Source organism: Urocampus carinirostris, chromosome 6 (genome assembly GCF_059441175.1).
Source record: "Urocampus carinirostris isolate Australia breed hairy pipefish chromosome 6, RoL_Ucar_1.0, whole genome shotgun sequence".
Lineage (NCBI taxonomy): Eukaryota > Metazoa > Chordata > Actinopteri > Syngnathiformes > Syngnathidae > Urocampus > Urocampus carinirostris.
Genome location: NC_142354.1, coordinates 42,159,162 through 42,184,413, shown reverse-complemented (window position 1 = coordinate 42,184,413; position 25,252 = coordinate 42,159,162). Strand labels below are relative to the sequence as shown.

General features: G+C 41.5%; 2 protein-coding genes across 2 annotated transcripts in view; both read right to left on the bottom strand.

Annotated features, from left to right (window-relative positions):
* tgm5l (transglutaminase 5, like) overlaps positions 1-22,785 on the bottom strand; it is a 34,618-nt gene extending 11,833 nt beyond the window's left edge. Inside the window, exons 1-6 of the mRNA XM_088339039.1 lie at positions 22,674-22,785; positions 14,222-14,404; positions 10,611-10,844; positions 5,092-5,210; positions 2,360-2,488; positions 70-247 (exon numbers count right to left, since the gene is read on the bottom strand). Coding sequence (XP_088195165.1) covers positions 70-247; positions 2,360-2,488; positions 5,092-5,210; positions 10,611-10,844; positions 14,222-14,396 — 835 coding nt within the window. The 5' untranslated portion in view covers positions 14,397-14,404; positions 22,674-22,785. The remainder of the gene's footprint in view (positions 1-69; positions 248-2,359; positions 2,489-5,091; positions 5,211-10,610; positions 10,845-14,221; positions 14,405-22,673) is intronic.
* Positions 20,198-24,360, bottom strand: pxmp4 (peroxisomal membrane protein 4). The gene is made up of 4 exons (XM_088339040.1): positions 24,191-24,360; positions 23,986-24,048; positions 22,674-22,872; positions 20,198-21,957 (listed from the first exon to the last, which is right to left on the bottom strand). The coding sequence occupies exons 1-4, from the start codon at positions 24,295-24,297 to the stop codon at positions 21,688-21,690; spliced, it is 639 nt and encodes a 212-aa protein (XP_088195166.1). The 5' UTR covers positions 24,298-24,360; the 3' UTR covers positions 20,198-21,687.
* Between the last annotated feature and the right edge of the window lie 892 nt (positions 24,361-25,252).

The following is a 25,252-nucleotide window of genomic DNA, read 5'->3' as shown; positions in this document are numbered from 1 at the left end:
ATACCAAGAAAACCAAGAATCAGTCCGGATCCTCTTGAATGACAAATTCAGTTCTATGTTAGTCATCACCTGTGCACATGACAGCGCCGTACACCCAACACTGGCCGTATTTGACTGGTTTGTAGCCGGTCTCCGCCCAGCTCCTCAGAATGTCTCCACTGCTTGTCCATGCAGATGCATGGACACCGCCGCTGAAGTCCCCTGACCAGTTGCCTTTCAGTACCCCGCAGTCATCCTCGCAGTTGATCTGTGTTAGAATTTTTGGTTAGGGTTAGGGTTTTTTTTAAGGGCCACAAAGAGAGGAAACAGATTTTTTTTATTGTATTTTACAAAGAATTAACATTAGTGTTTTTCTGTTTTGTTTATGAAATTGGACCTTAAAACCTTATCAAGAACTCCAGTTCAAAGCCATAGCTGGAAACCAAACAAGGCATTGAAACCTAAAAAATGGCCCAAAATCTAATTTTAAAACCCAAAAAAGGCTTTAAAACCCTAATATAATGCCCCCAAAAATTGCAAAACCCTAGCCCAAAACATTTTCAAGACGTGAGCTGTAAACACTAAAAAGTCTTTAAAACTTTAACATGAAGCCCTAACCCTAGTACAAAACCCTAGCTGGAAACCCTTAAAAGGCTTTAAAACCTAAAAAAAAAAAGGGGGGCCAAAATCTAATTTTAAGAACTGTGCTGTAAACCCCCAAAAGAGGCTTTAAAGCCCTAATATAAAGCCCCCCAAAATTGCAAAACCTTAGCCCAAAACATTTTCAAGATGCAAGCTGTAAACACTAAAAAGTCTTTAAAACCTTATCATGAAGCCCTAATCCTTGTTCAAAACCCAAACTGGAAACCCTTAAAAGGCTTTAAAACCCTAATCTGAAACCCTAAACCTAGTTAAAAACCCTAGCTGGGAAGCCAAAAAAGGATTTAAAACCATAATACAAAGCACAAACTCTAGTTCAAAATCCTAACTGGAAACCCCAAAAAATCTCAAAACAGTGTAATCAAACCAAAACCCCAGTTCCAAACCCTGGCTGGAAACCCCCTAAAAAGGCTTTAAAAACCTAATATGAAGTCCTAACCTTAGTTCAAAACCCTAGCTGTAAACCCTTAAAGGCTTTAAAACCCTAATATAATGCCCACAAAAATTGCAAAACCCTAGCCCAAAACATTTTCAAGACGCGAGTTGCAAACACTAAAAATCTTTAAAACCTTAACATGAAGCCCAAACCCTAGTTCAAAACCCTAGCTGGAAACCCTAATATGAAACCTTAAACCTAGTTTAAAACCCTAGCTGGGAAGCCAAAAAAAGATTTAAAACCACAATACAAAGCACAAACTCTAGTTCAAAATCCTAACTGGAAACCCCCCAAAATATCTCAAAACAGTGTAATCAAACCAAAACCCCAGTTCCAAACCCTAGCTGGAACCCCCCCAAAAAAGCTTTAAAACCTAATATAAAGCCCTAAACCTAGTTAAAAACCCTAGCTGGGAAGCCAAAAAAGGATTTAAAACCATAATACAAAGCACAAACTCTAGTTCAAAATCCTAACTGGAAACCCCAAAAAATCTCAAAACAGTGTAATCAAACCAAAACCCCAGTTCCAAACCCTGGCTGGAAACCCCCAAAAAAGGTTTTAAAAACCAAATATGAAGTCCTAACCTTAGTTCAAAACCCTAGCTGGAAACCCTTAAAAGGCTTTAAAACCCTAATCTGAAACCCTAACCCTAGTTTGAAACCCTAGCTGGAAAGTCAAAAAAGGCTTTAAAACTGTAATACAAAGCAAAAACTACATTTAGAAAACCTAGCCGGAAACCCTGATATGAAGCACTAAACCTTCGTAGCTTCCAGTTTCTGTTATCTCCACTGACACCGCCGCTGAAGTCCCCTGACCAGTTGCCTTTCAGTACCCCGCAGTCACCCTCTCAGTTGATCTGCGTTTGATTTTTTGGTAAAGATTTTTTTGTCAGAAAGTTCTTTTTTAAGGGCCACAGACAGAAAAAAGGTACTTTACCAAGAACCAAAAATTAGTTACAGGATTACAATTACAATTGCCACATTGGGCCAACAACACACTCTCATTTGCCAAAGAACAGGAAGCAATACGACAAAGTGGGGGCTCCCATGATGTGTGGACAAAGATCTGATAAAAGCCACTTCTGCCATCTAATAGCGATTTAACATACTCAAATCATCCCTCCAGGCTCGATACTTACTAATGAGCTGCGCTAAACCCTTAATATTGTTTTTTTACAATAAAACAAAACAAAACAAAAATTTACCTTTTGCCACTGAGGGACAATGCTTCTGAATACGTATTAAGAAAGGATGGTGGCACTAATGACTTGTGGTTTTTCCTCACCATGGCTGAAACCACACGGCTGATGTAGACTGGGTTATTGCGATACAGGTAGTCCTTCGTCTTATTGTTTTTGTGCTGAGGGCTGACACTGAGCAGGTTGAGGCTTGCTTCCAGGACACCAGGTTCAAACTTATCAGGAGTAAAAAAATAGATTGAAAAATGTCTCAGATATTATGTTAACACAAGAAAAGTACTGCGATTGGCTGGCAACCAGTTCAGGGTGTCCCCTGCCCACTGCCCGATGATTGCTGGGATGGGCTCCAGCACCCCCGCGACCCTACTGAGGATAAGCGGTGCAGCTAATGAGATGAGATGAGACAAGAAAAGTACAGCATTTTCCGGACTACAAGGCGCATCTAGAAACCCCAGATAAGCCAGAAATTTGAAAGTGTGCCTTATAACCTGGTGCGCCTTATATACCGTAAAAAAACAGCGGAAATGCATTTAAATGGGTGCGTTACTACATGATATTTTACGGTGTACTACTGTTTTTCTGCAGTGAATAATTAATTGAAAAACATCACTGATCAAAATCACATAAAATTGTGTACAAAGGAAATTGAAACCAGCTGTGAGAGTACCGACACTTTACCACTAGCGATACATATGACAAACGAAAAGGCATTAGTAGGATTCATCATCATGTAACGGGTGTAATAATAACTTTTGTTTTATTGAAATTCCTGCTGAGATATGTCGTATAGTTTTTGTGTAAGCGTCCTGCAATGATGAGTCCAACAGTGCCACCTGCTGGTATGGGGTAAGGTTTGGTTTGGGTTTTGATCTTGTGACCGGAAGGCGGATGCTGTTGGCAGTCTACAGCGCGCTGCTAACAGTAAGGCACGATCTTTTGGTGCTCCGCAAAAAGTTAATTTTAAACATTAAAACCACAGCTGACAAATCTCTCAACATGCACAGGAATGTGATTGGTGTTGTCAAGCTGTTTGTATTTATTTTCGTTTTGTTTCTGTCGCCATCTATGTTAGTTTTGCCGGACGTAGCATGTTGTGCTAAAATGCTAATTCCCCTTATAGTGTTGAAAGCCAGCGGAGGTGCTAACCACATGTGTGGATATGTTGGGTGACTCATTGCAGGTAAATTGTTCCCGTTTTTACACTTGTTATTGTTATTATTTCGATTTTCTCATATACATGAAAAGGATGATGTTGGTTAAAATTCAGGGAGAAAAATATGTTGAATTCATTGTAAACGTTAAAAAACCACTATACGATCTCTTGTTAAAAGTTTCTTGTTAAAATGGATGTAAAAATGTATTGTGATGGTTGATATTCTAAAATGTATTTTATGTAAACTGTAAAGAAAGCTCTTTGATATGTTTTGGGCAGTCTAACAACGCACTGTCAACGAGATCAAAGCCAGCAGAGAAGCTTACGTGTTGTGTTGTGACTCATTCATTTGCAGCAACTGTAATAAAAACCTCATCATCCAGTCCAGCGTGAATGTGGATCTTTGGTGGGACAGATACACCGCGGTTACAATCAGATACACCAAAGAGTTGTTTCCCTCGCTGTGCTTTTTTGCGTTATTTCATGTCTCTCGGGATGACATCAAATTGAATGGCTTGGTATGTCGCCTGTACAGTGGAACCTCGGTTTTCGAACGCCTCTCAGTTCGAACAAATCGGAGTCCGACCAAAAATTTCGAGAAATTCTTGCTTCGCTATTCGGTCAAAAAAATCGGAGTTCGAACGCCGGTAATGCGTGAGTGCGTACGCTAGGGTGCCAAGTTGAGCGGCGTACGGGTGTAGATGGTTCTTTTCCTGACCAACTGTTATCGCGTGTGGACGTGCTTCCTTTTGCTTTTGCTTTTATATAGGTGTACCAAGTGTTTTAGTCCCTAACTATGCCTCTGAAGAAAGTCAGTGCAAGCAACAAAGTTGCTACAGGTGAAAAAGAAAAGTAGTGCGTACAACTATTGCATTTAAGAAAGAAATAATAGCAAAATATGAAGGTGTGCGAGCGCCTTCTGCTGACCACCACAAAAGTAAGAAATCCTATTGATAATTCTTTTCTTTAACCTTTTTTTTTTATTTTTACACGTTCATGTTAGCGTAATCTTTCGTACGGAAGATTACGATAACGCGAACGTACGATTAGCCTGGGTTAGCTTTAAGTTTACGTTAAACATTCAAGGTAAACATTCAGGGTGTTGGAATGGAGCCCAACAGAGGGTGTTGGAACGGAGCCCCCTTTCAAATGAACCGCTCTCTACTTGTTGTGGCGACCCGGGTGCTAAATGACTTGTAAACGACCTGATTTTTTTTTTACACGTTCATTTTAGCGTAATCTTTCGTACGGAAGATTACGATAACGCGAACGTACGATTAGCCTCGGTTAGCTTTACGTTAAACATTCAAGGTAAACATTCAGGGTGTTGGAACAGATTAAAACGATTTACATGATTTTTAACGGGAAAAATGATTTCGGTGATCGAACAAATCGGTTTTCGAACAGGATTCTGGAACGGATTATTGTCAAGAACCTAGGTTCCACTGTATCACTAATGGTTTAGTGATTAGGTTTTAGCGCTCTCACCGCCGAGACCTGGGGTCAATTCCTAAGGCAGTGGCTGATCAATTATGGCACTAATATATACCGTTGCAGTAATACACAACATAAGTGCATAAAATGCGCATTGGTTGTAGTCTGGTGCGTCTTCTAATCAGGGGTGCCCTCTAGTGAAGAAAATACGGTACTTTTTGTTCTTCCTACCTGATCTAGGGACCAGGGTCTGGACGCTATGTTCATAGCTGTCCCTATGAAGAGCAAAGTTGAGTCATTCTGGATGTATTCCTCCCTCTGGTCCTCGAAGGGAATGTATACACTGTCAGCTGGGAATACGGGAGCATTTTATTAATAATGGATACAGATTTGTTACATTGATATTTCATCCAAACTTTATCTGCAGTACAGTAAGATTTTAGAGAACTGCAGTGCTTTCTTTGCCTTGTAATTGTATGTTCTGTAGTTATCAAGCGCTTGTAAAAGCTTCAAGTACAAATTAACTCATGTCAATGCCATGAGAACATTTATTCATCAATTAAAGTTACAGTGTGTAGTAATCAGGGTTGATTAGTTTTGCTGGAGATCAAAGAGATCAAAGCCAGGAGAGAAGGCTTACCATGTGTTGTGAGTCATCATTCTATTCATATTTAGTTTCTTTTGTCTTTTATTAGCATATTTGGTATTGGAGTCATCCAAAAGTCATTGAAAGTAATCCAGTTAAAGTAACCCTACCCAACCCTGGTTTTGCCGGAGATCAAAGAGATCAAAGCCAGGAGAGAAAGCTTACCACGTGTTGTGATTCATCATTTTATTCCTTTTTAGTTTCTTTTGTCTTTTATTAGCATATTTGGTATTGGAGTAATTGAAAGTAATCAAGTTAAAGTAACCCTACCCAACCCTGGTTTTGCCGGAGATCAAAGCCAGGAGAGAAAGCTTACCACGTGTTGTGAGTCATCATGTTATTCATATTTAGTTTTTTTTTGTCTTTTATTAGCATATTTGGTATTGGAGTAATCCAAAAGTAATTGAGAGTAATCCAGTTAAAGTAACCCTACCCAACCCTGGTTTTGCCGGAGATCAAAGAGATCAAAGCCAGGAGAGAAAGCTTACCACGTGTTGTGAGTCATAATTTGATTCCTATTTAGTTTCTTTCGTCTTTTATTAGCATATTTGGTATTGGAGTAATCCAAAAGTCATTGAAAGTAATCACGTTAAAGTAACCCTACCCAACCCTGGTTTTGCCGGAGATCAAAGCCAGGAGAGAAAGCTTACCACGTGTTGTGAGTCATCATGTTATTCATATTTAGTTTTTTTTGTCTTTTATTAGCATATTTGGTATTGGAGTCATCCAAAAGTAATTGAAAGTAATCCAGTTAAAGTAACCCTACCCAACCCTGGTGGTTAACAGGGGAAAAAAGGTCAGTAAATCCTTGCGAAAGCTAAATAGAAGTGACTAAATGTTGATAAAAGCACCACCGGGATAAGTTAACTTAATTAAACTATCATGCCACCATCTGTAGGATGAAGAAGGCTGCAAAACATGTGGCCGTCTCCAGCCATGTAATACAATCACAGATTTCGAGGCCCGCAAATATTATTAAAAAAGCAGTTTAATGTATCGTAGCTTCATATTATTTTCAAATGAATGCCATATTTTCCACACCTCGGCTCACTGATCCCTTAACCGCCATAGTCGGACGGACGCCCCTGATCATATTCAAGATTTAGTCCGGATCAGGGACTTCAATTAAACATATCCTATACATGGCAAAAACACAGTGATATTCGAAAGAAAGGCAATATGTGTGCTATATCTACCGTATTTTCCGCACTCTAAGGCGCACCTAAAAGCCTTTATTTTTTTCAAAAGCTGACCATGCGCCTTATAATACAGTGCGCCTTATATATGGCTCAATATTAAATTCGCAAGGTCTCGCAATTTACTCAACAGCCGCCGACTCGATTTTACCCCGAACGTGGAGTAGTCCGTGGTGTATGCTGGGATTTATATACCGGCGTTTCATTGGCTAACCAATGTGTCAATCATCATTTGAATCGATCACTATTGGATTAAGTTATTGGGAGCCTCGGATTGGCTAGATGGCCAAAACAAACCCTGCAATCGGCCGAGTTTAGCAATGGCGTAGCAAGTCCGCGGTGTATGCTGGGATTTATATACCGGCGTTTCATTGGCTAACCAATGTGTCAATCATCCGCTAAATCGATCGCTATTGGCTGGAGTTATTCGGAGCCTCGGATTGGCTAGAGGGCCGAAACAAACCCTGCAATTGGCCGAAAAAGATGTGTCAATCATCCGTTAAATCGATCGCTATTGGCTGAAGTTATTCGGAGCCTCGGATTGGCTAGATGGCCAAAACAAACCCTGCAATCGGCCGAGTTTAGCAATGGCGTAGCAAGTCCGCGGTGTATGCTGGGATTTATATACCGGCGTTTCATTGGCTAACCAATGTGTCAATCATCCGTTAAATCGATCGCTATTGGCTGGAGTTATTCGGAGCCTCGGATTGGCTAGAGGGCCGAAACAAACCCTGCAATTGGCCGAAAAAGATGTGTCAATCATCCGTTAAATCGATCGCTATTGGCTGAAGTTATTCGGAGCCTCGGATTGGCTAGATGGCCAAAACAAACCCTGCAATCGGCCGAGTTTAGCAATGGCGTAGCAAGCTTGCTAAAGTACGCCATAAAGAAACATGTTTCATTAGTCTGTATTTGTAAATATTCTACCGGTACTCTCCTGAATTTACTTCACTCACGGTTGTAAGAAGACCATGATTGCGTATCATTATTGAACGTGAGAACTTAGGTGAGCTATGCGGCTTTATATTTTCCCGGTATCTTGTTTTAGAACGATCTTGATGTTGCTGTGATGAGTTGAGTGAATTCAACTCAATTCCAAGTGTTTATTGTCATATGCACAGTAAAGTTGCGAGCGAAAAAGAAAATAGAAACTAAGGAATGGTTGGCATTTTTTGAATCCCAAGACTTTAACCCTCCGAATTATATTTGAAACGATGCATTTGAGTGACATCGTACGGACACCGCATCCGCACGTGTCTACGACACGTATTTGCTTCTTTTCAAGCTTTGGGAATGTTAAGGGGGTAATCAGTTGGACTGAATCATCTGACTGTTTTGTCGACGTTCCCATTGTAGCGCCTTATAATCCGGTGCGCCTTATGTATGTCAAAAATAGGACCAAAAACTATATTTTGGGGGTGCGCCCTATAACCCGGTGCGCCCTATAGTGCGGAAAATACAGTACTTTGACAAAAGTAGGTAGGGGCATACATTTGGGCACAAAAACAGGAAAATTAGGGTACATATATATTTTGTAGATTCTCCTTTGGCATGGATAAAATGCTGTAAAAATTTTTGTAAAGCTTCCAATGTGGGTATGGATCAATGTTCCCTCTAAGCTGCGCGCGTGCGCAATCGCGCACTGCCTGCACAATCGCGCACTGCCTGCACAATCGCGCACTGCCTGCACATTCTCAGCGCACAAGAAAATCTAGCCAGCGCAATGTTCCCTCTAAACTGGATGTGTGCGCAATTGCTCTATCCAGAGCTTTTCCGCGAACAAGAAAATCTAGCCAGCTCACAAAAATCAGGGCTCGAAATTGCTAATTAAGAAGTCAAAGTTACAGTGCATGAAGGTAAAAATACACAGGTTCCTCTGACGTTGTGTTCTAAATGCGGTATTTTGAAGTCAATGTCGAAGTAGAACGAAGTTGAGTAAAATCAGTAGAGTTTTTCGAGAACCGGCTTCTTCGGCTGGGCTCACTAAAAGGAACGGGCTTTTTCGGGTCCTAAACGGCTCATTGGGTTGTTATACCAGCTCAGTAGCCTAGATGGTAAGGCGCCCGCTTTGAGACTGGGAGGTCGGTGGTTCGCGCCCCGGCCGAGTCATTCCTAAGACTTAAAAAGTGGTCGGCGGCGCCCTCTGTTGGCTGCGGCTGCATCGGCTCGCTACAACGGGTCAGGTGCAATCGACATACCAGCTCAGTAGCCTAGATGGTAAGGCGCCCGCTTTGAGACTGGGAGGTCGGTGGTTCGCGCCCCAGCCGAGTCATTCCTAAGACTTAAAAAGTGGTCGGCGGCGCCCTCTGTTGGCTGCGGCTGCATCGGCTCGCTACAACGGGTCAGGTGCAATCGACATACCAGCTCAGTAGCCTAGATGGTAAGGCGCCCGCTTTGAGACTGGGAGGTCGGTGGTTCGCGCCCCAGCCGAGTCATTCCTAAGACTTAAAAAGTGGTCGGCGGCGCCCTCTGTTGGCTGCGGCTGCATCGGCTCGCTACAACGGGTCAGGTGCAATCGACATACCAGCTCAGTAGCCTAGATGGTAAGGCGCCCGCTTTGAGACTGGGAGGTCGGTGGTTCGCGCCCCAGCCGAGTCATTCCTAAGACTTAAAAAGTGGTCGGCGGCGCCCTCTGTTGGCTGCGGCTGCATCGGCTCGCTACAACGGGTCAGGTGCAATCGACATTTCGTTCTGTGTACATTGTTACACAGAATGACAATACAAGGAAATTATTATTATTATTATTATTTTGCTTCTTTTATCCCTATATGACCGAATATTATGTAAAATTATGCACAAAATGACTTAAAGGAAGGGGGGAATAGAACAAAAAAGAAAGAAAAAGTAGTTAAAAGCTGGGAAAAAAGAAACAAAAGGAAGAGTAAAAAAGAGGAACAATTCAGAAAAAAAGACAGAAAAAAGAAAAGAAAGAAGCAAAGGAAAAAAAGGAAATAGAGAACAAAAAGAAAAAAGTAACAGCTAGGAAAAAATAAACACAATGAGATGTTTTAAAGGAATTAAAAAAAAATAGAAAAAAACAGGGAAAAGAAGAAAAAGTTTGTGTTGCATTCAAATCATTTCCAATGATACCAAGTCAATCTTGTTGCCAACATTGTACTTCCACTAAAAAATTTGATTAAATACAGTTGTGTATCGTATTACTAATAACTTAGTTGCCACACTTGGGATTGCTGTTGCTCACTGTTGTTTCAAGCGTTGCTCACCGACTTTGTGTGAACTCTCAGACCCGTAAGGAAAATTAGAGGGAACATTGGTATGGATTCTGGTGAAAATATATCTTAACCATTGTTCTTAAGGGCAGCACGGCGGCGCGGTGGTTAGCGCTTGTGCGGCACAGTTCATGTCATGGGAACCTGTCGTGGGTTCAAATCCAGCTCCAGACTTCCTGTGCGGAGTTTGTATGTTCTCCCCGTGCTTGCGTGGGTTTCCTCCGGGCACTCCGGTTTCCTCCCACGTTCCAAAAACATGCATTTCAGGTGAATTGGCCGGTCCAAATTGTCCCTAGGTGTGAATGAGCGAATGAGTTGTCTGTCCCTGTGTGCCCTGCGACTGGCTGGCAACCAGTTCAGGGTGTCCCCTGCCCACTGCGCGGAGATGGCTGGGATGGGCTCCAGCCCCCCCGCAACCCTAATGAGGATAAGCGGTACGGATGATGAGATGAGATGAGATGAGATGAGATTGTTCTTAAGAAAACACTTCCATTTCAATCAGTTCTGATGGTTCCCAAGCATTCGATGGTAATATATAATGGTATCCAGCACATTATATTTCTTTTGAAAATATATGAACGCCCGTCATCAAACTCTCGAAATCATTCATTCTTTATAAACAAACCAGATTTGTATATGGTGTTATGAGATCATATTCATATTCTACATAAGACTTACCAGAACACCAGGGATTGCAGAGCAGGATAAATTCACCCAAAGCGCGAAACTTCAAAGTGTCTTGAGTGAATGCAAAAAACTTGAAGCTGTAGCGGCCCACCGAGGCAGAAGCCGGTGGGCAAATGAACACTGATGGGTTGGCCGCATCCAGATCCTCAGGGTCCATATAAGCCCCCCAACGGGACGAGGGAGAGTTTTTCGAGAAAGACACTGTCATGCTCACAAACAGGCGGCCTAAAAAGGCAAATGAAAAGGCATGTTTAGAGACATGCAAAAGTTGAGAACATGAATAGATTACAAGGTTATATCTAGTTTTTTTGTTTTACGTAGGACTGGAGATGGATGGGCACCACCAGGGTGTGCTTGCCCAGGACATACCACAGGGAATGGTGCCCCTACAACCAAAGTGGCACACCAACAGACCCCGTTTTGGCTGTACGTCTCTAATGAATCTTTTATATGGACGCTCATGAAATACAGTGGAACCTCGGTTTTCGAACGCCTCTCAGTTCGAACAAATCGGAGTCCGACCAAAAATTTTGAGAAATTCTTGCCTCGCTGTTCGCTCAAAAAAGCGGAGTTCGAACGCCGGTAATGCGTAAATGCGTACGCTAGGGTGCGATGCGGAGCGGCGTACGGGTGTTTTAGCCCCTTATTATGCCTCCGAAGAAAGTCAGTGCAAGCAGCAAAGTTGCTACAGGTGGAAAAAGAAAAGTAGTGCGTACAACTATTGCATTTAAGAAAGAAATAATAGCAAAATATGAAGGTGTGCCAGTGTCTGATCTTGCTAGGGAATACCCCACTGTCCACCTGCGCCTTCTGCTGACCACCACAAAGGTAAGAAATCCTATTCATAATTCTTTTCTTTATCCTTTTTTTTTATTTTTTAGACGTTCACGTTAGCGTAATCTTTCGTACGGAAGATTATGATAACGCAAACGTACGATTAGCCTGTGTTAGCTTTATGTTTACATTAAACATTCAAGGTAAACATTCAGGGTGTTGGAACGGAGCCCCCTTTCCAATGAACCGCTCACCACTTGTTGTGGAGACCCGGGTGCTAAATGACTTGTAAACGACCTGATTTTATATTTTTACACGTTCATGTTAGCGTAATCTTTCGTACGGAAGATTACGATAACGCGAACGTACGATTAGCCTGGGTTAGCTTTATGTTTACATTGAACATTCAAGGTAAACATTCAGGGTGATGGAACGGATTAAAACGATTGACATTTTTTGTAATGGGAAAAATGATTTCGGTGATCGAACAAATCGGTTTTCGAACAGGGTTCTGGAACGGATTATGGTCGAGAACCGAGGTTCCATTGTAGTCCATGTTCACTGTTGAGACACCATATGGTGAGAACCCACAAAACAAACTGTATTCCCCCAAAACACCAGGTAAGCACCCAGAGCATTGAGATAGGCTGAGCTATGCAGAGTGCAACCCCTCCCTTCTGTCTCTCGCCAAGTACTGTCCGGGCTGAGGGTAAAGGAGTGGGTATCTTCCGTGGCAGAATTTTGTAACATTTTAACAAAATATCTTTGCTTTCACCTTGAAACCATTCAAATTCGAATTAAATCAATGTGCAGTTGAAATCAGAGATAGTAAAATATATTCACCTTTTTTTTTAATAAATAAAATGACCACCAAAACCAAAATTACCTTAAGTACTGTATATACTCGCATATGAGGCAATGTTGTATATAAGATACCTCCTAAAACTGCTTTAAAATATCTCATCTCTCATCTCATTAGCTGCACCGCTTATCCTCAGTAGGGTCACGGGGGTGCTGGAGCCCATCCCAACAATCGTCGGGCAGTGGGCAGGGGACATGTCACACGAAAAGAAGTTCATACGCAAAATATAAAAAAAATGTGTACTTAAACAACGATAAATACTTGTGTAGAAAATAAAGATTAATACACAGGTAAACAGCTAGATATATAACATTGTTCACCTTTTACTGTACCTTCAAGTAGTGTTTTAATAGCAGACACACATAAACTATTTTCATATTTCGCAATCCTTTCTTTTTTGGCTCGATCTTTTTTGTCATTGTTTTCCACTTTTTCTTCCCTGTATCACTCACTTTCTTAAGAAACATTATAACGGAAAGAAAGGGAAAGAAAACAAACAAAGCCACAATAAAAGGAGAAGTGGTACCACTCAGACACAATTGGGACGGTGCTGATTGGCTGAACAGGAAGAAAAACACCAAGCATGGTATTATTGGCATTTCCTGTGCAATTGACAGTCCGTTTTTTTTTCTTCGTTGTATTGTTTTGCCAGGGCAAAGGCCCGCGACCAATGTTCCCTCTAAGCTGCGTGTGTGCGCAATTGCACAAGAAAATCTAGCCAGCACACAAAAATCAGGGCTCGGAATTACTCATTAAGAAGCTAATTAAGTCAAAGTTACAGTGCATGAAGGTCAAAATACACGGGTTCCCCTGACGTTGTGTTCTAAATGCAATATTTTGAAGTCAAGGTCGAAGTAGAACGAAGTTGAGTAAAGTCAGTAGAGTTTGTCGAGAACCGGCTTCTTCGGCTCGGCTCACTAAAAGGAACCGGCTCTTTCGGGTCCTAAAAGGCTCTTCGGGTTGTTTTTGCTTCTTTCATCCCTATATGACCAAATATTATGTGAAATTATGCAAGAAATGACTTAAAAGAAGGGGGAAGGGGGAATAGAAAAAAAAGAAAAAAATACAAAAATGAAAAAGTAGTGAAAAGATGAGAAAAAAGAGACAAAAGGAAGTGAAAAAAGAAGGAAAATTTAAAAAAAAAGCCAGAAAAAAAGAAAGAAACAAAGGGAAAAAGTAAATAGAGAACAAGAAAAAAGTAACAGCTAGGAAATAATAAACAATGAGATTTTTTTTAAAGGAATTTAAAAAAGTAGAAAAAAACTGGGAAAAAGTTTGTGTTACATTCAAATAATTTCCAATTATACCAAGTCAATCTTGTTGCCAACATTGTACTTCCACTAAAAAATGCGATTAAATACAGTTGTGTATCGTGCAACCGACTAAATAAGCTCCCAAAATTGTTAGTATTATGCCACAAAAATATTAGGAAAAAAAGAAATGGAAATCTCGTGAAATAATTGACAAATGACGTTTGTAGGCCGTACAATCTTTGCAATAATACATGAGTCAATTCATTAAAAAAGTGAAAACATTTTTTGCATTCCCGGAAACTCCGCAAAATGTAACGTGATGTCAAATTTTGGACATGCTTGATAATGACTTAGTTGCCACATTTGGGATTGCCGTTGCTCACTGTTGTTTCAAGCGTTGCTCACCGACTTTGTGTGAACGCTCGGACCCGTGAGGAAAATTACAGGGAACACATCCCGCGACCCACCGAAAACGGGTCTGCAAAACCACCAGTTAAATTCCGTATTAAACTCATCTCATCTCATTAGCCGTACCGCTTATCCTCATTAGGGTCGCGGGAGTGCTGGAGCCCATCCCAGTCATCTCCGGGCAGTGGGCAGGGGACACCCTGAACTGGTTGCCAGCCAATCGCAGGGCACACAGGGACAGACAACTCATTTGCTCATTCACACCTAGGGACAATTTACATTGATAAAAAAAAAAGTATTCTGACCAAGCATGACTTTAATCTTCAGCGTGTCGTCCTGGACGTTGAAAGGCCGATTCTTCATACAGAGGCCGACTCTGAAAGGTTCTCCTCTTCGGACCACGAGAACTTTGGAGCGGCTGAAGCCGACCGTTCTGTGGCGCTCCAGGTTTTCTCCGATCCGCAAGTCCACTTGTTGCATGCTGAAATCTGCAGACGTACCCAAAGGTCCAATCGGATGAAAGCTTTCGGTGCTCGGAAGAAACCGACAAGGAGATGCTCGGTATCGTACCTCAAGTGTGGACGGTAGAAACAAGCGTGAGTTATTTCACCTATAAATGCCTTTGCCGCACCCACCTTCAGTGTTCCATTCAGAGAAAATTCGGAACATGTTGTCTGGTTTCCAATGACAACTTATAATCACATTCCTGGAGGCGATGCCAACAGTCTATCCGGCGTCTATGACTCATTCTGTTCAGCCATTTTTGTTTTTGTTGTGAAATAATCGTGATGACAACAAACAAGATTTTCCGGCTGCTGTTGGCTTGCGGCACTCTCATGTAGTGCTACTGGTTATTATAACTAACTCGATCTGATCCTTCAAAAACTCTTTCTAAAAGAAGTTTATATAAATTAAAAGCCTTTGATATCCATCTTCAACTACAGGGTTGGGTAGGGTTACTTTAACTTGATTACTTTCCATTACTTTTGGATTACTCCGATACCAAATATGCTAATAAAAGACAAAAGAAACTCATCTCATTAGCTACACCGCTTATCCTCAGTAGGGTCGCGGGGGTGCTGGAGCCCATCACAGCAATCATCGGGCAGTGGGCAGGGGACACCCTGAACTGGTTGAACTCAATCGCAGGGCACACGGGGACAGACAACTCACTTGCTCAGTCACACCTAGGGACAATTTGGACCGACCAATTCACCTGAAATGCATGTTTTTGGAATGTGGGAGAAAACCGGAGTGCCTGGAGGAAACCCACGCAAGCACGGGGAGAACATACAAACTCCGCACAGGAAGTCTGGAGCTGGATTCGAACCCGCGCAGGAGGTTCCCAAGACATGAACTGTGCCGCACATGCGCTAACCACTGCGCTGCCGTGCTGCCCACAAAAGAAACTAAATATGAATAAAATTCAGACTCACAACACGTGGTAAGCTTTCTCTCCTGGCTTTGATCTCTTTGATATCCGGCAAAACGAACATAAAATGCGACAGAAACAAAATGAAAATAAATCCAAACAGCTTTTTGCCGTTCCAAGTATTCCGTTACTCCCCAAGCCTGCACAAATGTAGTCATTTTATTCATATTCAGTTTCTTTTGTCTTTCATTAGCATATTTGATATTGGAGTAATCCAAAAGTAATTGAAAGTAATCAAGTTAAAGTAACCCTACCCAATCCTGATCAACTATACAGAGAAATGTGGTTACTCAGTTACTTGTACAGCATATAATTGCAATTCCCCATTACCTTTAAAAAAATACCCTCATATAATTAAGTTGAAAAATAATTCAAAAATGTTTGATAGTGCTAGGGGAAAAAAAAACTATATTACAAATGTAGCGTTTACCAAATTTTTCGAATTTTAACTTTATTCTCCTAACAATGCATGCTCTTTTCTTAATTTTAGGGGAAAATATTGCCAAGAGACAGGCATTTTAAAATGGGGGCAGATTTATTTTCTTAAAGTATTTAGCTAAGTGAATTCCATCGAATTTTGCCGAATTATTGTCGAATTAGTCTTCGTCGAGCATCCCATCTCTCGTCTCTGCTCTTCCGTCTCTCTCTTCCCGTCTTCTGTCTTTTTGACACGTCAGGGCATCGGCTCCTCCCCCATGGGCGGGACAGGAACTCCCCACCTCGTCTGACCGGTGCGTCACAAAGCGCCCCCCCTCCCTGGCAGACTCCTTACGTGGCCTCCACCTAGTCGCCACTATGTCTCAAGGACTCACAACAAGAAAGCTTATCAAAACACTTGTCTCCTTTTCCCGCATCAACCCTTAATCCCGTTCTCGTTTTTCTGTGAACATCATTCTTGTCCAGTCCACACTGACCCCCAGCCTTCCCCCTCTTTCACTATTCCTTTTTTTATCTCTTGGTTTTCATGCTTTTTTCTCTCTTTCTGTCTCTCTTTTTCCCTTTCTTTGTTCCTCTTGGTCTTTTTCTGTCTTTTTACCTTCTTTTGCTCTCTTCCTTTTCTCTCTCTCTTCCATTTTCCTTCTTTTTTTCCTTCTCCTTTCTCTCCTTTGCTTTATTTCTCTTTTTCCCCCTGTCTCACTATTTCTCTTTTTATCTCTTGTTTTTCATGCTTTTCTCTCTCTCTCCCTCCTTTCCACCCCTTTTCTCCCACTCTCTGTCTCTTTCACTCTCTGTGTCTCTTTTTTCTCTTTCTTTGTTCCTCTTGGTCTTTTTACCATCTTTTGCTCTCTTCCTTTTTTCTTTTTCTATCTTTCTCTCTCTCTTCCGGTTTCCTTCTCTTTTTTTCCTTCTCCTTGCTCTCCTCTCTTTCGCTCTATTTCTTTTTTTCCCCCCTCTCTCACTATTCTTCTTTTTATATCTTGGTTTTCATGCTTTCTCTCTCTCTCGCTCTTGCTTTTCTCTCCCTGTTTTTCTCTTTTTTTGTTCCTCTTGGTCTTTTTCTGTCTTTTTACTTTCTTTTGCTCTTCTTTTTTTCTATCTTTCTCTCTTCCGTTTTCCTTCTCTTTATTTCCTTCTCCTTTCTCTCCTCTCTTTCGCTCTATTTCTCTTTTTTCCCACTCACGATTTCTCTTTTTATCTCTTGGTTTTCATGCTCTCTCTCTTTTTCCTCTCTTTCTTTGTCCTACCTTCTCTACTTCTCTCTCTTATTTCTTTATCTTTTCTTCTTTCTCTCTAATCTACCCTTCCGGCCCCCGAGACAATGTTAGTTCCAACGTGTGACCCCCGAGTTAAAATGAGTTCGACTCCCCTTCCTTAGACCATTATTGCACCATCCCCCGATCTAAAACCTACATGAGGGCCTAATTGGCTGCGCCCGTGTGGCACCAGCTACAGCTTGTTGACAGATTGGCTTCCCTGTCACTCTCCTTTTGTCGGTCCGTCAATGAACTTCTTCCCCGCAAGACTTGGGTTTCGACATGATTTTGTTCCTGTTGGTATATCCTGTCCGGTAGTGTTCCCGTTTATTTTATCCTGTTTAATTTCGGTTTGCAGTTTTGTTTCCGTCTATTTTTATCCTGTTTATTATTTTCTCCAGTTTTTGTTCAGTTTCCGTCTAATTTGTCCTGTTTATTTAGATATCCTGTTTCATTATGTACCCTGTCTGTCCCGTCCTGTATCGACCCCATCTGTCCGATATCAACTCGGGCCATTGGTATCTATCTCGTCGGCCTCTGGCTTCCTATCATTTCACGCCGGACTGCTGCCTAATGTGCAAGACTCCCCATTTCCAGTAAAATAAAAGCTTGTGTGAGAAACGTCACGCGTTTGGGTCCTGATCCTGATCTTGACAGCTGCAGAGGAACCCAACATAGGATGTTGTCTAATCAGTCTTTTATTTTACTTCAACAACATTAAAATCATAAAAATCAGAGGTAGGGAACTCTGGTCCTCAAAAACCATCGCTTGCTGATAGTTCCAGCTGTATGGAACCGGGAAACCGAGAAGCACTGTTTTTTTGGTTTGAGGTACTGTACACCTTGTGAAACTCCACCACCCCCACGACCCTACTGAGGATAAGCGGTGCAGATAATGGATGGATGGACAGTTGTCATGAAATGATTACTTACTAAAACCTAAATCAGGGGTGTCAAACTCATTTGAACTCAGGGGCCACACAAATGTACAAACATTCTGTCGGGGGCCGGACTAGTATATTAAAGAGAAAGAAAAAGAGAGATAAAGAAATAAGAGAGAGAGGGAGGGAAAATGAGAGAGGGTGGGACAAAGAAAAAGAGAGAGAGGGAGAGAGCGTGAGAAACAAAAGAGATAAAAAGAGAAGTCATGAGAGAGGGGGAAAGAAAGGAAGAAAGAAATCCAAAGAGAAGTAGAAAGACAAAGGGAGAGAAAAGAAATCGCGAAGGGTAGGAAGAGAGAAAGAGAAAAGAGAGAAAAGGGAAAAAAATGAAGTTAGAGCAAAAGAAGCTAAAAAGACACAACGAAAGAGACAAAGAGCAACAAAGGAAGAGAAAAAGAGAGACACAGAGAGTGGGAGAAAAGGGGTGGAAACAGAGGGAGAGAGAGAGAGAGAGAAATAAATACAAGTACTGTGTCTTTGTGAGAGGAACCTGGCTTTGGCAACATCAAGTTGACATATTTCAACCTGCAGCTTGTTTTTCTCTTGCGCTTCTCTGAGCGTTATCTCGCATGCCGGATTCAATCCCTTAGCGGGCCTGATATGGCCCGCGGGCCGCCTGTTTGGCACCTATGACCTAAATCATCTGATATTTGGCGTATTAGATCATTTTACAAAGTATTCTTATTATTATTTTAACAATTAAAGCAGAAAAAAATAGTAAAAAAAAAAGACTATTCTTAAAATGTTCACATTTTTTTTAACAGTGTCGACATCTAATATTTATCACAACACGGCGGCGCAGTGGTTAGCGCTTGTGCGGCAGTTTATGTCATGGGAACCTGTCGTGGGTTCAAATCCAGCTCCAGACTTCCTGTGCGGAGTTTGTATGTTCTCCCCGTGCTTGCGTGGGTTTCCCCCGGGCACTCCGGTTTCCTCCCACATTCCAAAGACATGCATTTCAGGTGGATTGGCCGGTCCAAATTGTCCCTAGGTGTGAATGAGCGAATGAGTTGTCTGTCCCTGTGTGCCCTGCGATTGGCTGGCAACCAGTTCAGGGTGTCCCCTGCCCACTGCCCGATGATTGCTGGGATGGGCTCCAGCACCCCCGCGACCCTACTGAGGATAAGCGGTGCAGCTAATGAGACTTCCTTTGGGTTTAAATGGTCACAGTGAATATCCGTTTGCTAAATCATGTTATTGACTAAAGAGTATATTTAATAATAAAATATGTTTCATTTTGGGCACATTACTTATATTTTCCTAAAATGACATAATTAAAATATTTTCGACATGATTAAAAAAAAAAAGTTTAAAATGTCATGTACCCCCTAGATCAGGGGTCACCAACCTTTTTGAAGCAGAGTGCTACTTTTGGAAACGTATTAATTTGAAGGGTTACCAGTTTGATACACACTCCTAAAAAAATCAAAGTTGTTATTATGTTATTACCAGGTTGTAATCATGAAGGTAAAATAGGCCCGGTCATCCACTAAAAGACAGGTGTCAAACAGGCGGCTCGCGGGCCAGATCAGGCCCGCTAAGGGATTGAATCCGGCCTGCGAGACAACACTCAGAGAAGCGCAAGAGAAAAACAAGCTGAAGCATGAAATATGTCCACTTGATGTTGCCAAAGCCAGGTGCCTCGAACAAAGACACTGTACTTGTATTTCTTTCTTTCTCTCTCTCTCTCTCTCTTTTTTCCACCCCTTTTCTCCCACTCTGTCTCTTTCACTCTCTGTGTCTCTTTTTGTATTTCATTGTCCCTCTGTCTCTTTCTTTCGCTGTGTCTTTTTACCTTCTTTAGCTCTCTCTTCCTTTTTTCCTTTTCCCTCTTTCTTTCTTCCTACCCTTTGCATTTTATTTTCTCTTTCCTCTCCTTTTGTCTTTTTATTTCTCTTTGGATTTCTTTCTTCCTTCCCCTTTCTTTTTACCCTCTCTCACGACTTTTTATCTCTTTTGTTTCTCACGTCCTCCACCTCTCTCTTTTTCTTTCTTTGTCCCGCCTTCTCTCCTTTCCCCTCCCACTTTCTCTTATTTCTTTATCTCCCTTTTTCTTTCTCTTTAATCTACTATTTCGGCCCCCGACAGAATGTTTGTTCTATCGTGTGGCCCCCCGAGTTAAAATGAGTTTGACACCCCTGCACTAAAACATTATCTCATCTCATTAGCTGCACTGCTTATCCTCAGTAGGGTCGCGGGGGTGCTGGAGCCCATCCCAGCAATCATCGGGCAGTGGGCAGGGGACACCCTGAACTGGTCGCCAGCCAATCGCAGGGCCTAAAACATTATGACAGTTAGAAATCAAATGTCCTAGAAAATCACAGTAACTCATCACTGGTGAGCTATTTTCAGAACCTACTCCAGTTAGCTTAGGGGGCTACATGATGCCCGCAGAACCCACATTGGATTCCGTGCTCTGGATTGCCCTGACGTAACCCAAGGGGTACAGGAAATGTACCGTATTTTCCGCACTATAAGGCGCACCTAAAAGTCTTAATTTTTTCAAAAGCTGACCATGCGCCTTATAATACAGTGCGCCTTATTTATGGATCAATATTAAATCGCAAGGTCTTGCAACTTACGCAACATCCGCCGACTCGATATCCCCCCGAACGTGGAGTAGTCCGCGGTGTATGCTGGGATTTATATACCGGTGTTTCATTGGCTAACCAATGTGTCAATCATCATTTGAATCGATCGCTATTGGCTAAAGTTATTCGGAGCCTCGGATAGGCTAGAGGGCAGAAACAAACCCTGCAACTGGCCGAAAAAGATGTGTCAATCATCCGTTAAATCGATCGCTATTGGCTGAAGTTATTCGGAGCCTCGGATTGTCTAGAGGGCCAAAACAAACCCTGCAATTGGCTGAAAAAGATGTGTCAATCATCCGTTAAATCGATCGCTATTGGCTAAAGTTATTCGAAGCCTCGGATAGGCTAGAGGGCCGAAACAATCCCTGCAATTGGCCGAAAAAGATGACTGAATAGCAAGCTTGCTAAACTACACCATAAAGAAACATGTTTCATTAGTCTGTATTTGTAAACATTTTACTCTCCTGGATTGACTTCACTCACGGTTGCTAGAAGACCATGATTGCGTATCATTATTGAACGTGAGAACTTAGGTGAGCTATGCGGCTTTATATTTTCCCGGTATCTTGTTTTAGAACGATCTTGATGTTGCTGTGATGAGTTGAGTGAATTCAACTCTATTCCAAGTGTTTATTGTCATATGCACAGTAAAGTTGCGAGCGAAAAAGAAAATAGAAACTAAGGAATGGTTGGCATTTCTTGAATCCTAAGACTTTAACCTTCCGAATGATGGAACGATGCATTTGAGTGACATCGTACGGACACCGCATCCGCACGTGTCTACGACACGTATTTGCTTCTTTGCAAGCTTTGGGAATGTTAAGGGGGAAATCATCTGACTGTTTTGTCGACGTTCCCATTGTAGCGCCTTATAATCTGGTGCGCCTTATCTATGGAAGATATAAGATCAAAAACTATTTTTTGGGGGTGCGCCCTATAACCGGGTGCGCCCTATAGTGCGGAAAATACGGTCATTTGAAAACTACTGGACTCGAGGACCAGGGTTTCCACCCTCGATATAAATTATATAAACCTCAACTTCATAAATACATTGTTCTCGTGTGAATCATCTTCTCAATCATATTCAATAAAAGTGGTCCATCACTTCAGGCTTCATTTACTCGGATCAGTCCGAGATTTGTTATAGATCAGGAAATCTGAGACGTCGTGCCAGACATTGCTGTCGTGGTAGAGGTAGTTCATGGAGGATTGCAAGGACGGCTGCAGCGTGTGTGGGTGGTACTCGAAGAGCCACAAGACCACTCCCCACACCAGAGTGGCAAATAGCGGGAAGGGGTCTCGTTTAGGTTGCGGCACCACTCCTTTCTCCACGGCCAGCCGTGAGAGGGCGAACAGGATCCGGGACAGCAAGTACATGTTGATCTGGACACACGGGAAACCGGCGGAGGTGGCCGCGTCAAATTCAAAGGATAAGGGGTGTTTGGTTTCAATCAATCGAAAGTAGTTTTTCTCTATTTGAATAGTAATGGGTAGGGTTACTTTAACTGGATTACTTTCAATTACTGTTGGATGACTCCAATACCAAATATGCTAATAAAAGACAAAAGAAACTAAATATGAATAAAATGACTCAATTTTGTGCAGGTTTGGGGAGTAACGGAATACATGGAACGGCAAAAATGATGTTGGCAAGCTGTTTGGATTTATTTTCATTTTGTCTCTGTCGCATTTGATGTTCGTTTTGCCGGAGATCAAAGCCAGGAGAGAAAGCTTACCACGTGTTGCGAGTCATCATTTTATTCATCATTTTGAAATAAATAGCTTTTTAATCAAAGCCACAATTGAAATTTTCATGGGTACGTATCTTTTTAGGTCACCCTGTACTTCGACTTTGTCATCAATAAATGACTGTGATTTATGTAAATTAATTATTTTAGCTGTATTCTACAGTGAAATGTCTTTGATTAGTTCTATGATGGAAATGTTACGTTCTTAAAATTGCCACAGTTAAAGGCGTTAACGCATTATAAGAACGCAATGGAATCTGGAACATATAATTAACCTCTTACAGGGGGAAAACGTCTCAAGGAACAGATTCTGTAACATAATACCACGATGAAAAAGAGTGACTGTCAAACCTGACTGTTAATGTTGTTGTTGTCACCGAACACCAACCATCCTCCTACGCAGGCGGCTAGGAAGGAGTGCGACTGCAAACTGCGGCCCTGAAGTTTCTCCTGCAGAGCTTGCAGGCCTTTGTATGCGAAGACGAAACACGCCAAGTTGCGCGAGTGAGTGTAGGTGGCCTTCAAAATGGATTGGAGTTTGTCTGCCAAACTGTTAGATGAGAAGAAACACAAAACATGGAAACAATTAGTGACTTTAAAAAAAAAAAGAGAAAAAGTTTGCGTGGAACGGCAAAAATGATGTTGGCAAGCTGGATTTATTTTCATTTTACTACTCTCCGGTCTTCCGATGACCAGACTCAAGAGTCTTCAGCTGGTACAAAATGCCGCAGCGAGGCTTTTAACTAGGACAAAAAAGTCCGATCACATCACCCCAATTTTGGCTAACCTGCATTGGCTCCCAGCCTAAGATGTGATTTCAAGGTTCTCTTATTGTTATACAAAATCATACATGGACTTTCCCCCTCATATCTTTCAGATCTGATTTCTCCCTATGTTCCGGCCCGAAGCCTTCGTTCTGAGAGCGCCGGTCTTCTGGTGATCCCAAGAGCCGAGAAGTGTTCCGCAGGTTCGAGAGCGTTCTCCATCCAGGCACCGGTGTTGTGGAATGCTCTTCCCCCTGAGATCCGATCTGCAACCTCAGTGGAAATGTTTAAATCTAAGCTTAAAACTCACTTCTACTCTATAGCATATGAATAACCTAAACTGCTGTAATAACCTGTGAAGCCCTTTGAAACTCTTTGTGATTAAGGGTTATACAAATAAAAATGACTTGACTTTTGTTTCTGTCGCATATGATGTTCGTTTTGCCGGAGATCAAAGAGACAAAGCCAGGAGAGAAAGCTTACCACGTGTTGTGAGTCATCATTTGATTCATATTTAGTTTCTTTTGTCTTTTATTAGCATATTTGGTATTGGAGTACTCCAAAAGTAATTGGAAGTAATCAAGTTAAAGTAACCCTACCCAACCCTGTCTATAAACAATATTAAGCATTCATATTTAGAATTGTTAGAGAACGTTTAGAATTATTTGGGTTGACTTCAACCTTACCCCAGCTCATTTCTAGCTCTTTGTTTTTAATTTGCAGATTACATTATTCTAAATGTCATTCCACTTTATGATCGTGCCCAATTTGTTTAAAACCTAGAACCCAGTCCCCATATTATTTTATTTATATTTCCAAACAACTGTAATGTGTTTTACTTAAGTCACATTGCTGGATCAAGTCTGGTAACATACAGAACACAATCGTTGACGTCTTACCTTCCACTTCTGAATAAAAATGTCATGACAAATGCATGCGGTGCTCGGATTTTAGCTCCATATCTGGGACACAAAACATTGAAACAAATAAGGACGAGCACATTCGATGTTGACATCAAACATGGACTTTAAAACACCACATTCTCATTTTCTATTTGACAGTCTTTAGTCAAAGTGTAGTCGTACACCGATATATCTCACTCACACGGCGCCATTTCGAAAGCCTTTGAGGACGGCCAACGCTGCTTTGTATTTTTCTTGTTGTAAAAGATGATTAACTGTATAAAGTAAAGTTTCAAGCATTTCAGCCATGACTTTTAAATAGAAAGTTATTAAGGGGGAATGAATTTAAGCTGCACAAGTGAAATGCAGTACGTCAGTGAAATTATTCCGTAGCGAAACCCGGAAAAGCAATATGTTCCTTTTTTCTCCTGTAAGAGGCGTCATGCAAAAAAAAAATTGCTACAAGACTCAACATTATGATGACACGTTCGTTAAAGTATATTTTCAATTTCCGTGAGGGAATTTTGCAACAAACATCACTGTATTGACTCGGTACCTTTATTTGGACTGTCATTCATCTGTGAGATTTATAAATACATAAATATGTGTAACAGGTGTAATAATAACTTTTGTTTTGTTGAAATCCCTGCTGAAATATGTTGTATAGTTTATGAGTAAGTGTCCTGCAATGATGAGTCCAACAGTGCCACCTGCTGGTAAGGGGCAAGGTTTGGTTTGGCTTTTGATCTTGTGACAGGAAGGCGGATGCCGTTGGCAGTCTACAGCGCGCTGCTAACGGTAAGGCACGATCTTTAGGTGCTCCGCAAAAAGTTAATTTTAAACATTAAAACCACTGCTGACAAATCTCTCAACATGCACAGTTATGTGATTGATGTTGTCAAGCTGTTTGGGTTTATTTTCGTTTTGTTTCCGTCGCCATTTATGTTATTTTTGCCGGACGTTGCATGTTGTGTTAAAATGCTAATTCCCCTTATAGTGTTGAAAGCCAGCAGAGGAGCTAACCACGTGTTGTGTATGACTCATTCATTTGCAGGTAAATTGTACCTGTTTTTATACTCGTTATTGTTATTATTTCTCTTTTCTCGAATGTATAAAAAGGATGATGTTGGTTAAAATTCAGTTTAAAGAAAAATGTGTTGAATTCATTGTAAACGTTAAAAAAAAAACATTATACGATCTCTTGTTAAAATGGATGTAAAAATAATTGTCATGGTTGATTTTCTGAACTTGTATTGTATCTCAA

What these genes read in the sequence shown, in the direction of transcription:
- pxmp4 (XM_088339040.1), bottom strand. Translation starts at nt 24,297, where the DNA reads ATGGCTGAAATGCTTGAAACTTTACTTTATACAGTTAATCATCTTTTA. An exon ending in GGCTTTCGAAATGGCGCCGT is followed by an intron (nt 24,049 to 24,190) that starts GTGAGTGAGATA and finishes TTTGTGTCCCAG; the next exon opens with ATATGGAGCTAAAATCCGAG. An exon ending in TTTTTATTCAGAAGTGGAAG is followed by an intron (nt 22,873 to 23,985) that starts GTAAGACGTCAA and finishes CTCATCTAACAG; the next exon opens with TTTGGCAGACAAACTCCAAT.